At 48.7% G+C, this 13,288-nt stretch overlaps 1 protein-coding gene across 3 annotated transcripts in view; it reads right to left on the reverse strand.

Moving 5' to 3' along the window:
- Positions 1-909: 909 nt before the first annotated feature.
- Abcb9 (ATP-binding cassette, sub-family B (MDR/TAP), member 9) overlaps positions 910-13,288 on the reverse strand; it is a 34,099-nt gene continuing 21,720 nt past the window's right edge. For all 3 annotated transcript variants that reach the window (XR_001784728.2, NM_019875.2, XM_017321012.1), the window contains 3 exons: positions 12,647-12,806; positions 10,764-10,900; positions 910-1,976 (listed from right to left, as the gene is read on the reverse strand). Coding sequence is in view for 2 of the 3 variants with exons in the window: in NM_019875.2 (NP_063928.2) it covers positions 1,716-1,976; positions 10,764-10,900; positions 12,647-12,806 (558 nt within the window). In the remaining variant the exon portion in view is untranslated. The remainder of the gene's footprint in view (positions 1,977-10,763; positions 10,901-12,646; positions 12,807-13,288) is intronic.

The raw sequence follows: 13,288 nt of genomic DNA on the forward strand, positions 1-13,288 counted from the left end.
GGTTAGGGTTCATCAACTTGACACAAACCTAGACACACCTGGTAAGAGGGGAATCTCAGTGAAGCATTGCCTCCATCAGATTAGCCTAGTGGGCATAATATCCACCCGGGACCCCAGATGTCACAAGTTCATGGTCAGCTCACCAGAAAGAGACCCTGGCTCAAAGCCCAAGCTGAGGCAGGTGGTGGCGGCACACACCTTTAATCCCAGCACTCAGGAGGCAGACGCAGGAGGATCTCTGAGTTCGAGGTCACCCTGGTCTATAAAGCAAGTTCCAGGACAGCCAGGACTAGATAGAGAAACTCTGTCTTGAGAAACAAAAAAAAAAACAAAACAAAATGCCCAAACTGAGTTACCCACAGGCCCTGCCTAGGCCCAGACCTCCCTTGCCATAGTGCTGAGTAGTACTGAGGACCTAGAAATGGAGCAGATGGGGAGAGGGCCAGGAGCAGATGCCTCAACTGAGACAAAAGGTCAGGCTTTCTCTCCTGCCGGTGGGGCTGTGGACCATCCTGACGAGTTCAAGGTGGTCTCCCTCCCCTAACTCAGGGTTGGTCTGCTGCACAAAGGGAGGCCCACAAATTTGGGGTAAATAGGCCCTGCCTTTTAATTCTTTTAACTGACAAGAGAAAATAACTGGATCAAGACTCTTAGTAACAGTGTTCTCTACCTCAAACTGGGTGGGAGTGTGGGGGACAAAAGCAGATGCTATCAGATGGTCCTTAGCTGCCATGGGAACTCAGGAGTCCCTGGTATGTGGAGACAGTTTACACACACACACATCTGCTCAATTCCTAGGGATGTGAACAACACAGACAGGGACTTCAAGACAGCACTGAACCGCCTACACAGCTGTCTGTACTGTGCAAGGCCCAGAGGAGAACCAGATCCAAGGAAAACATGACCGGGTAGAGGTCAGAGGTAGTACACTTTATTGACCCAGTTCTCCCAAAATCTTGAAACCAGGACAAAGCCAGACCCTGGGCATTGCCTTGGTCCCCCTCCACCAATCTGAGAATACATCTTACAAACGACAGGTTCCTCCGCAGAGTTGCAGGGGTGGACAGGAGGGAAGGTGCCAGCCAGGGGAGAGGGTGAAGGGTTCAAGTGCTGGGTGCGGGGCTGAGGGCACCCCGAGGCCCACCAGGCCCGGCCAGCCCCTCCTCTGCTGAGGTCCCAGTGGTTCACAGTGAGACTGGCTTTGAGTGGCAGGGGGGTGATGGGCAGTGGGCCACCTCCCACTCTCTTGCCCCACCTCTGGCCTGACTCACAGAGCCGGGAGACTGGAAGGATGGAAAGGCCAACCCTTGTGTCCCCCTAGGGGACAGGGAGGCTGCTTCTCCCGAGAGGCAAAGGGTGGTGCTTAGTTCTCTCCCAGACATCCTCCAGGCAGTCAGAAAGGGTCCTGCACTCTTGGCTCAGAAGTCTTGGAAACATCTTAGTGAGCTTGCTCACTGCCAGTCCCAAAAAGGTTCTTTTTGAAATCTCAGAGTTGACTGGAGTGCGTTGAACTGAGCAGTAAAAACCCTGGTAGCTTGGTTTAAAAAGGCTGCTCTACCTTGGCAGGCCTGGAGGAGCCAAGAAGGACACAGTAGAAGGGGGTAAGCCCATGGCAGCTGGCGGGTGCCTGGGGAGCAAGTGGAAGGAGGCAAGATGCAGGAAGCAGGAGTGGGACTTGGCAGGTCGCCTCCAGTGCTTCAGCCTGGGGGCCACTGTCAGGCCTTGTGTTCAGTGTTGCTGGGTGGCTCCTTGTGGCTGGCTGTGTAGTCCAAGGGGTGCTCGAGCCCCAACATCTGACGCTGCACCAGCTTGGCATAGAGGCCGCCCTGTGCCAACAGCTGCTGGTGTGTGCCCTGCTGTACCACCCGGCCCTTGTCCAGCACCACGATGAGGTGTGCCCGCTCCACGGTGCTCAGCCGGTGTGCAATGATGAGCACCGTGTGTCTCTGCAGGTTGCCGTGGATGGCCTGCTGAATCTGCAGGGAACAGGGAGCAAAGGTGAGCAGGCGCAGCGGCTGCGCAGCATCAGCACCATCCCCCAGAAAATCCACCGCCCTGCTGTCACCTACCCTGCTGCTGCCAGCTGACATTCAGTTCTTGGGTTGTAAAATAAGGACCAAGGCAGCTCAAGTCCTGAGTTTCTATTCCAGACAGCCCAGGTGCTAACATAGGGGGGTACCTGAGGAACTAGACATCTTTTATCCCTTCAGCCTCAATGCCCAGGACAAAAAAAGCAATCCACTCATTTCCCTTAAAAATTACTCGTCCTTGCACATGTGTGTGTGTGTATACACCTGTGTATGTGTGCATATGTACACACATTTGGTCTGTGTGCACGTGACACTGAACATGTGTTGACATGTAGAGGTCAGAGGACAACCTGTGGGAACTGGTTGCCTCCTACCAGGTGGCATCCTGGCACTAAACTTGGCAAGTTTCAGATCGCGTACCTTTACCTGCTGAGCCACTCACTGACCTGCACTGGTTTTTAAGACAGGGTCTGCCTCAAACCTCAGGGGGTGGAGAGTGACCTTGCTCCTCCTGCCTCCGGGTGGGCTGGGGTGGTGGGTGTGCTCCAAGGCGGGTGTGCACCGCCTCTCCAGGCTCCTTACTGTTTTGGTCAGTTCTTGCTTCCACTGGCTTCTCACCTTGCTTTGGGATTTGATGCAAACTTGTAGTAGTTTCTCACATAGTGTGACCTGTGTGTGTGTGTGTGGGTGGGTGTGCGCGCGCGCTCGAGCGCACTGTGCTGTCCTGCTTCTCAGAGTCCATAGAACTACACCCCAAGAACAAGGCCTTTATAGTCATTAGTAAAGGAAGGACTGCAGCAGACAGAGCACACAGATGCACTGTGCATGGCAGAGGACAGGATGGGGGAAAGGAGAGCTGGGAACTATGAACTTTCTGCATTGTTTTCTTTACACTTAAAAAGTCTGGAAAAATAAAACCAAGTGACTTGTTACAAAAAGTCCAAAATGCCTGCCGGAGCCTGAGGCATCTGCCTCTTCCTTGCTTCTGGCCTTCTCTCTGCCTCTACTCTGTTACCCAGCCCCAGAACTCCCCACAGCTGGCTCCTGTGTGTCCAGGACTTAGCTAAGTGGTGACTTACAGCCTGGTCCTCACAGTGAGTGCCATAGAGTATCTAGCGACTCCATACAGCCCCCAAGACAACACTCCTGTGCAGTAGAGACTCCCAGATGCTCAGGGATCCTTGGATGCCTTCCTGAGATGCTCAGCATGGATGTCCACATGTCCTATCGGAGTCAGTACCTGCCCTGGCACCGGCCTTCTTCCCTAGCATTTACTAACAAGGGCTCGGAGGCACAGGTGCCCTTCTGTGACTCTTGTGACATACATATACCTCCTATAACCACAGATGTCCTCAAGGGCCTGAGAGCATTATTCTTGAACATGACTATAGAGAGAGTCACGTCACCATTCTTTGCAGTCAGCTTCTATCTCTTCTGTTGAACACAGGGCCACGCTGTGGCCCGCACTGACACTCTGCCATTCCTCGCCCCGTGCTGTCCCTTTAAATGCCTGTAACCTCTGCACCAGGAAAATAATGCTCAGCCGTGTCTCCCTCCCAGCACTCACTGATGGCCAGATGTGCTTATGCTGGACAGTGGCCGCCCATCCCATTCCTGGTATTGGATGACTGACAGTTTTTCTCTGTAGCACAGAACCCTCAGGCTGTTTCCTTGTTTGTGACCTGTCTGTCCCATGAGAGTAGAAATGCCATGCGGGCAGAGGTCTTGTTTGTCTGGTCAGCCTTTTCCTAAGACTCCAGTGTCTAGAGTGGTACCTGGGGCCTGGGAACAGGTCAGTCACCATCTGTGTGAGAGAGATCGACCCTTGGAGGGATGTGGCACTAGCCAGCATCAAGGACATGTGCACTGAGTGAGGATTTCAGGAAACAGGCTGTGTCTGCAAAGGCTGGCGGACTAATAGCGCTCACAGACAGTTCTAATAGAACTGCAGTCATGTGAAGAGACTGCAAGGTTGCTGCGTCTCATTACGACTTAAATTGGGCTAGCTTTAGCCCCCTAAGTCGTCATTCTTAGCCCATTCTCAGTCTGACCTAACACCGTGACCGACAGAGAAGCTGAGACTTCCCCTCTTGGCTATAACCTGCCTCTCTGTTTCCAATCTGTTCTGTTACTGCTTCCATGTTGGAACATGGGATTTGGGATAACCTAAGTCCGTGTGCCTGGAGTCTATGGGCTCCAGCATCAGCTCTCTCCCTCTTCGGTGATATATGTGCTGACAGTACCCGGTATGGGCTCCAAGACCCATCATCCACTTTCATCAGAGGAGTCAGCCAGCCTTTGCAGGCAGGCAGTTCCCTGCTCCTAGATGTCTGTGGGCACTTGGCTACCTCTTTGGCTTTCTTTGCCTTTAGAATACTTTGGTTTGCTGCTATTTGACGTTGTCTCCTGACTTTCCTCAAACAATCCTGTTCCCGGCTTCTGCTTCTTACAGCCTTGCTGCCTTAAGCTGAGGACTTTCCTGGAGCCTGGTAATAAAAGTAAGAGGCACTTGATCGCCCACCCAGGGGGCAGATTCGCTCCATCTCTGGGTCATAAGGAACATGACTGGCCCAGCTGGGAAGACATATTTGACCACCCAGGGTCTTAAACTCAAGAGGTCTGCCTGCCTCTGCCTTCTATGTGCTGGGATTAAGGCTTGCACCACCACCTCTGGCTCGTGCAGTTTTTCAAAGGAAAGAAAAAAATGAGAAAAAGCTTTTTAAAAAGATTTGTTGGGGGATAAGCCCTGTGTGTGGTGGGTCGGGGCCAGTCAGGTCTATGTGATGATTTACAGACTTCAAACTTGAAAGTATTTGAACATGTGGAAGATGGAACCACATTCACTGGCTTTATGGTTCCCTCAATGGGGAACGTTTAACATTCGGAAACTGGGATGTTTTTCATGCCATAAAAGAATCATGAATGGGCAGCCTGCTTTCTCATGTGAGAATGGAAAAGAAATTATAAAAGCGGTAGCTTACAGAAATTAGTAACATTGAATGTGAGTTAAGTCAATGATAGGGGCTGGAGAGACGGCTTAGTGGGGAAGAACATTTGCAGAGGGGCAAAGTTTGATTCCCGGCGCCCACATGGTGGCTGACAAGCATCTGTGACTTCAGTTCCAGGGGGATCCGATGCCCTCTTCTGATCTCGGTGGGCACCAGGCAAGTGCATGGTACACATATATACATGAAGAAAAAACTCGCACATAAAAATAAAATTAATAAGTTGAGTAATTGTTTTCAAATATTGAGGTTCTAAGGGAACCAAGGGTGAATCCTGAGACCAATCCCCACTCATCTCTTTATCTAACAGAGCAGAATTCTCTAATTAAAGGAAAATATCATGGCCTATATTAAGAAAAGCTAGCATATGCCTGTAATCCCAGCACTTGGGAGGCAGAAGCAGGAGGATTTCTGAGTTTGAGGCCAGCCTGGTCTACAAAGTGAGTTCCAGGACAGCCAGGGCTACACAGAGAAACCCTGTCTTGAAAAACCAAAAAAAAAAAAAAAAAAAAAAAAAAAAAAGAAAGAAAGAAAGAAAGAAAGAAAGAGGGAAAAGCTAGAGAGACAGGGAGAACACATTGTATTAAAGTTCCCACTCTGAAGGCAGGCGCTCTCCCTTTGGTAAGATGCTGGAGCATCTTTCCTTCACCCTATGCTTACACCTATGTTAAAATCTTTACTATCCCAGCTCTTCCTAAGGTTCCATTCAGAACAGACCTGCTTGGCCTGAGCCAAGGTCCCTAAAGCTCAGGAAACCGCACATAAGCTACACCGGGGCGGGTGAGTGTCCCTGTCCATGCTGCTGCAGGCGGGCCTTCTGACAGAGGCTTGCCCCTCACCTTGGGCTCCTTAGCTGCTTTTTCTGGCTAGAGACCCTCTTAGTGTTTAACCCAGCTGTTGTAGGGTGTGTTTAAGCTTTATAGTCACAGAAGTGGTTCTGGTCCTAGGGCCGCTAGGGATGCCTGATGGGGAAACAGCAGTGATGAGCAAGGCTGCCAGTGGAGGGCTGCAGTCAGGCCAGGGTTCCCAAGCAGTGAGCTGACTCCAGACTGACACAGGGCCAGCTGATGCCTGACCTCAACACCAGCTCTGTCCTCTTTCTCTTAGACACAGACATCGGTCTGGCGTCTCCTCTCCCTCAGCTAGTTAAGCTCTTATAGACACAAAGTCACAGTACTCTCCAGTCTCCACAATGAGTTCACCCTGTGCTCCTTGTGCCGCTAAGCCGCTTTCCCACCTTTTCTTTTTTCTGAGACAGGGTTTCTCTGTGTCGCCCTGGCTGTCCTGGAACTCACTCTGTAGCCCAGGCTGGCCTCGAACTCAGAAATCCACCTGCCTCTGCCCACCACAACCCACTTTTTAACTTTAAAAAAAAAAAAGTTATTTTATTTTTTAATTATATACGTGGAGTCCAAAAGAGGGCATCAGATCCCCTGGTGCTGGGGTTCTGGCCCCCTGTAAGAGTAGCACAGACTCTTAGGCCCCCTGTAAGAGTAGCACAGACTCTTAACCACTGAGCCATCTCTACCTTTTTGAAGTGGGCGTAATTGTATAGCTGGTGTTACGTGTGTATAGGATTGTTTTCATATGTTGTTTGTGTAAAACAAAATTTAACACTGGCTACTTCAGTTAGGTTTTTGTTTTGGTTTGGTTTGTTTTTTTTTGTTTTTCAAGACAGGGTCTCTTTGTGTATTCCTGGCTGTCCTGGAACTCACTCTGTAGGCCAGGCTGGCCTCGAACTCAGAAATCTGCCTGCCTCTGCCTCTCAAGTGCTGGGATTAAAGGCATGTGCCATCACTGCTGGGCAGTCAGTTTTTTTTAATGAATTTTTACTGGCATTAAATTATTATTAAATTATTTTTGGCATGCCTAATTAAAATACACATGTGAGGCCAGGAGGTAACGCATACCTTTAATCCCAGCACACAGGAGGCAGAACCAGGCAGATCTCCGAGGTCCAGGCCAGACAGGGCTACACAGAGAAACACTATCTCGAAAGAAACTAATAATTATGATGATAATAAGAATAAGAATAATAACTTCTTTTAAGGCTTACAAAGACATCTTGGAGTTTATAGATGGATAATGTGTTATATAATTATTATAATGAATATTTTAATGTGTTATACTAATATGCTTGGGACAATTATTCATGTTTTTTTAAGGATTTATTTATTATTATAAATAAGTACACTGTAGCTGTCTTCAGACACACCAGAAAAGGGCGTCAAGTCTCATTACAGGTGGTTGTAAGCCACCATGTGGTTGCTGGGATTTGAACTCAGGACCTTCGGAAAAACAGTCAGTGCTCTTAACAGCTGAGCCATCTCTCTAGCCCTCGTGTTTTTATTTTTAAAGACAAAGTAATTTAAAATACTTAACATAGTTACTTTAAAGGAAAACCAGACAATTAATATGTTTTACCTGTATCTGTAACTGATAGATATCCTTTTTTTTTCTTCTGTGTTTTCATTTAAAATCATCTCATTAAAAATGTTTCTAGCTAGAGGTGGTGCATGTCTTTAATCCCAGAACTCTGGGAGGCAGGTAGAACTCTGAGTCCAGAGCCAGCCTGGTCTACATAGTAAGAACTTGTGTCCAACAATTTGTTTTTCAGAAATAATAATGGTTAAATAAAGTATCAAGTTTTTTTTTAAAGTGGTAAAAAGTTACAGGTTTTTGGTCAAAGAGTAAAGAAAATATTTCAAAATAGAAATAAATAAAATAGTGATTGAAGATAGATACATATTAACGACTGAAAGGTATGGTTATAACTATACAATTTTTTTTTTTTTTTGGTTTTTTGAGACAGGGTTTTTCTGTATAGCCCTGGTTGTCCTGGAACTCACTCTGTAGACCAGGCTGGCCTCGAACTCAGAAATCTGCCTGCCTCTGCCTCCCAAGTGCTGGGATTAAAGGCATGTGCCACCACGCCCGGCATAACTATACAATTTTAATGTCAAAATTTTATACCTTGAGGCAAAATTAATGCTTCATTCTGTTTATGAAGTTAAGATTTTCTTTTTTAAAAAGCATATGTGATCTGGGAGGGGTAGTACACACCTTTACTCCAACATTCAGAGACAGGAAGATGTCTAAGTTAGAGGCCAGCCTGGTCAACAGGGCAAGGGCCACATAGCCAGGGCCACACAGAGATTACCTATCTTAAAAGGAAGCAAAGTATTCTCCTGGGTGTGTGTGTGTGTGTGTGTGTGTGTGTATACACACACATATCCATATATCTATATCTATATATATATATGTGTATATATCTATATCTATCTATCTATATGTATATATATGTGTGTGTATATATCTATATGTGTGTGTGTATGTGTATATATATATATAAAATGTCTGTGCAGCGTGTGTGCCATGCCCACAGAGAACAGAAGAGAACGCCTGACCAGATTCTCTTGGAACTGGAGTTGCAGAGGTCGTGAGCCACCACATCGGTGCTGGGAGTCAAACCCAGGTCCTCTGGAAGAACACCAGCCTGATTCCTAACCATCTATAATGAGATCTGGTGCTGTCTCCTGGCTTGCAGGCATACACACAGGCAGTACGCTGGACACATAATAAATAAATCTAGAAAAAATTTGTTTTTAAAAACCCCTCCATTTAGAGGGTATCAATATTTTAAATCAAGATTCTTACAGCCAAATTAAATAAACATTTTCTTATTAAGAAAAAAATATAGCTGGTTGTGGTGGTGCACAGCTTTTAATCCTGGGGTTGGGGGTGAATTTGCGGTCAGCCAGAGCAACCTGTCTCAAAAACAAAGTCGAGCCAACTAAATCAATAGAAACAATAACTTAAACACTGTAAATGGCCCTATCACAAGCTCAGCTATGCCTTGAACCTTGAACCCCACTCACTCCAGCCAGAGACGCCCAAAGCCTTGGGTTAACTCTTATACAATGCACACAAGCTAGTCTCTAAGACCAGCAACATTCAAGAAGTTTACCCATTAAGTGCTAATGTTTCTTGGTTAAGTCAGCATCTACACTGTCCCACAGTACAATTCAGCAGGGACTAACTTAAACAGTGCTTGTATTTTGCTGATGAGAAGCAGTGATTCCCTGTCAGATTCCCCACTTCCATTTCTGCCATTAAAGTACACAGACCCATCAGATCTGCAAAGGCTCTGACACCCCGAGTCCCAACAGGCCTGAGCCTCGCTCCCATTGCTGCTACAGTCAGCATGTGCTGAGGAGGTCAGGGGGTCTGGAGTCTCCGCTAGTTTCTTCTATGCTGTGGTTTTCCATCTACATTTCCACAGTAGGCCTGGGACGATGCCAATACGATAAAGCAGATAAGTAGCGTCCACAGGCAAGAGCCACGGTGTGATAGTCTACCTGGAGCCCTGGTCAGCTACTCCCTGGGAGCTTACAGCTATGCCATTGAGCTGGCTAAAAGGAACGCTAAAATTAAAAGGTACATCCATCTAGGAAGACAGTCCAGAGAGTACCAGTCACGTAAACACAGGGGACGTGGCCGATCTGGCTCTTTAAACAATAGGTAAACTTTGTTAATCCGCATGCTTTCTCCTTCCTTGTTAACTCACTGATTTAACCGATAGAATTCTTGCTCTTTTTGTCTCAGACTCAGAGCTCCGCCTGCCTCTGCCTCCCAAGTGCTGGGTTCAAAGGTGTGCGCTGCCACTGCCTGCTTACTCCACAGCAGTCCTGCTGCATGACTGTCCTGTGGCCGCATGTAAGTATTACCAGACGGAGGAGGGGGTAACCAAGTGAGGAACATTTTAAAATTTGATAAATAGTATTTGATAAAATCTATGCACAAAATGTCATGCTTAGCCCATAAGGAACTGTGATGAGGATTTCTGGAAACCGGTGTGTGTGTGTGTGTGTGTGTGTGTGTGTGTGTGTGTGTGTGTCTGATTAGAGATATGGCAATAGCTCAGGAATTTCAACTGTCTGAGGTCAGTCTTGTCCACTGTGTAGATTCAGCAAGCTGTGTTTAATAAAACCCACTGGAGTGGGTCAAGTTAGCAGACCCTAGTTTTCATTAACCAAAGCTAAGAGTGTCATCAGACTGCAAATGAAGCCTGTGACAGAGCTCCCAGCTTTGCTGTAACCTCCCTGACACCCCCATCAATGTATTTGAAAAGTGTCTCGCTGTGACTTTTGTTGTTCTGTTACTATGAAAACTTCATGACACTGGAAACTGCTTCCACGTTGATCATGGAACTGGGGTAACCTGAGTCTGTTCCTGCACACAGTCACTCTAATTTGGCTCCAGAATAAACTATGTGTTGTCTCCTTGAGGCGACAACTATGTTTCTGCCCCAATACTATCCACTTTACCACTGGGGAAAGAGTAGCTTAGAGCCCTGCTGTAGTTGCAGGGTGCGGCATTTGTACAAGGCCTGGGGTTGAGTTAGGACTGAAAAACAAAAGCAAAGAGAGTAGAGAGAGGAGGGAGAGAGGAGGGAGGAAACAGGAGCATTGCAGGGTGGGGCACCCCATCAGATCCTCTGGTCTGGCACCCTGCTTTACCCATGTCACTCAGCTGTAGCTCTGCTTGGAGCTGGGTGTCCTTGCCTAGAACTCCCTGTTTCCCTTCCATGGCCTGAGAGAACCTGTGGCCACTGCTCAGCCTGGGTGCCTGCCATAGCCCCCCCCCCCCCCGCCTCCCTCCCCATTCCCCCCCCCACCTCCCCCCCACATCCCCCCCCCCTGCCCCGGCATCTGCTGCCCCCACTCACCAGGTATTCGCTCTCGGCATCCAGGGCACTGGTGGCTTCGTCCAGGATAAGCACAGGTGGGTTCCGCACAAGTGCTCGGGCCATGGCCACCCGCTGCTTCTGCCCACCTGACAGCTGGGCTCCCTTCTCCCCGGTCTCTGTGTGGAGGAGACGCAGGGTGAGCTCTTAGGAGGCCTCTCCTGTTCACCTGGGCACCAGCTCGGCAGACATTTCTGAGGGTCTCCAGCTGTGACCACCCACAGAGGGCAGCTCAGGAAGAGACGCCCAGATTAGCCCTCCATGCAGAGGGGTGGCACACTGCGGCTCATCCCCCACGGGCACCAGGCAGATGGCCGAACCCGTCACAGTGCACTGCAGACTGGTGCAAGGCTGCCTGCCGAGGACCAGCTCCTGCTTCCCCGGGCTGGGCAACTCCACTGTGATGCTCTGCCCTGACACTGACGGCAATGACAGAGTGTGACCATCAGGATGCACGGCCCTCTGTCAGCAAGCCTGTCAGGGAATGTCCTCCGTCAGCTCTCTCCCACAGAGGACCAGAGGTGGTGGTGGGTGTGATTACAGCAGCGTCATTACAAGACAGATGTTAATAAGAACGACTCAAATGTCTGTCGGTAGGAAACAGAGTCACTGTAAAAGCCTACACACTTATGCAGGTAAAGAGGAGGCAGGTCAGGTCCTTGCACCAATATGACAGGTCACTAAGGTGTGCTAAGGACAAAGGCCAGGCGCCAAATTAAAGAGCTGAGCTTTTTCCATTAAAAGGCAGAATAAAAAGACAGTATTTTTACGTAACGGAATTCCAGTAAAAGACCAGGGTCGTGGTGCACGTTTGTGATTTGAGTGCTCTGATCTTGGAAACTGGTGATGCGGGCTCCAGGCCAGCCTGGCCTACACAGTAAGACTACGTCTGAAAAATATCCCAAGAAAGGGCTGGAAGATGTCTTAGCGGGAAAGGCACTTTCTGCAGCAGCCACGCTAAGTTCAATCCCGGCCCTGGGTGGAAGGACAGAGCTGACTCTCCAAAGCTGTCCTCACACTAAAGAAGCCTTTAAGTGGCCCACGTGATTAATATTTTACACACACACACACACAAATTTGTTGAGGCAGAGTCTCCTCAAGAGCTCTTGGCTAGCTTTGAACTTGAAGCAATCTCCCCACACCACCATGTGCAGGTAAACATTACTTGTTTAAAAAAAAATGATTTTATGGAGCTGGAGAGATGGCTCAGTGGTTAAGAGCACTGTCTGCTCTTCCAGAGGTCCTGAGTTCAAATCCTAACAACCACATTTTGACTCACAACCATCTGTAATGGGATCTGATGCCCTCTTCTGGTGTATCTGATGACAGCTACCGTGTACTCATATACATAAAATAAATAAATCTTTTTAAAAAGATGATTTTACGTGTTGGTGCTTTGCCTGCATGTATGCCTGTGCACCACATGCCTGGTGCCTTTAGAGGCCAGAAGTACTGTCTTCCCTGGGACATGAGTCGCAGATAGCTGGGGGCCACCATGTGGGTGCTGGGATCGAACCATGGTCCTCTGGAAGAGCAGCAGTGCCCCTAAGCCGTCCAGTCCATGTTTGTTTGTTTTCGCTTTTTTTTTTTTTTTTTGAGACAGGGTCTCACTGTGTAGCCCTGGCTGGCTTGGAACTCACTCTGTAGACCATGCTGGCCTCGAACTTGAAAACGTATGTACCATCATGCCTGGTGGTGTACACGATCTTTACCAAGTGTTCAAAACTGATGGAGGAGGAGGTTGTGCCCTGAGGCTACCTCACAGCTGTTCCTGTGATGGGGCTTTCATGTCAATGGGAAGGAAATGGTATGACAGGGCCTGGGTGCATCGCTCCAGTTCCTAACTCAGAGTCGCCTCCTGGTACCTGTGCTGTACCCGTCCTGCAGTTCCATGATGAAGCCATGGGCATTGGCCTTCTGTGCAGCCTCCACCACCATCTCGAAGGGCACGGTAGGCAGGCCGTAGGAGATGTTGTCTGTGATGGAGCGGGCGAACAGCACGGGCTCCTGGCTCACCAGTGAGATCTGTTGAAGTGGGAATCGGGGAATAAGGTGACTTAGAGAGTCTGTCAAAGAACCCTCCAGCTGTCACAGAGTCTCCCAAGTCCCGCCTGGCCGACGCCAGGAGTCTCAGGTCTGAAATCTGATCTGCACGGCTGGCTGAGCTCAGCTGTGTCTCTTCCTTCCTAGCAGGGGCCCTGGGTACACAGATGATCCTAGACCTCAGGCCTCAGAGAATGATAATCCAGAGCCAGCAATCCTGTTGCTCTGAGCTAAGCCAAGATTCCCCTGAGCACAGAGCAGGGAGATGGAATGTAGCTTTGTGACTTTGCCAGGGTGCATGACAACAGGCCTCCCGGACAGTTGCCCTTATTCTATCTAATCCCTACCCCATTTTTTGTTTGTTTGTTTTTGTTTTTTGAGACAGGGTTTCTCTGTACAGCCCTGGCTGTCCTGGAACTCACTTTGTAGACCAGGATGGCCTCGAACTCAGAAATCTGCCTGCC

The sequence above is a fragment of the Mus musculus genome, chromosome 5, assembly GCF_000001635.26.
Source record: "Mus musculus strain C57BL/6J chromosome 5, GRCm38.p6 C57BL/6J".
NCBI lineage: Eukaryota > Metazoa > Chordata > Mammalia > Rodentia > Muridae > Mus > Mus musculus.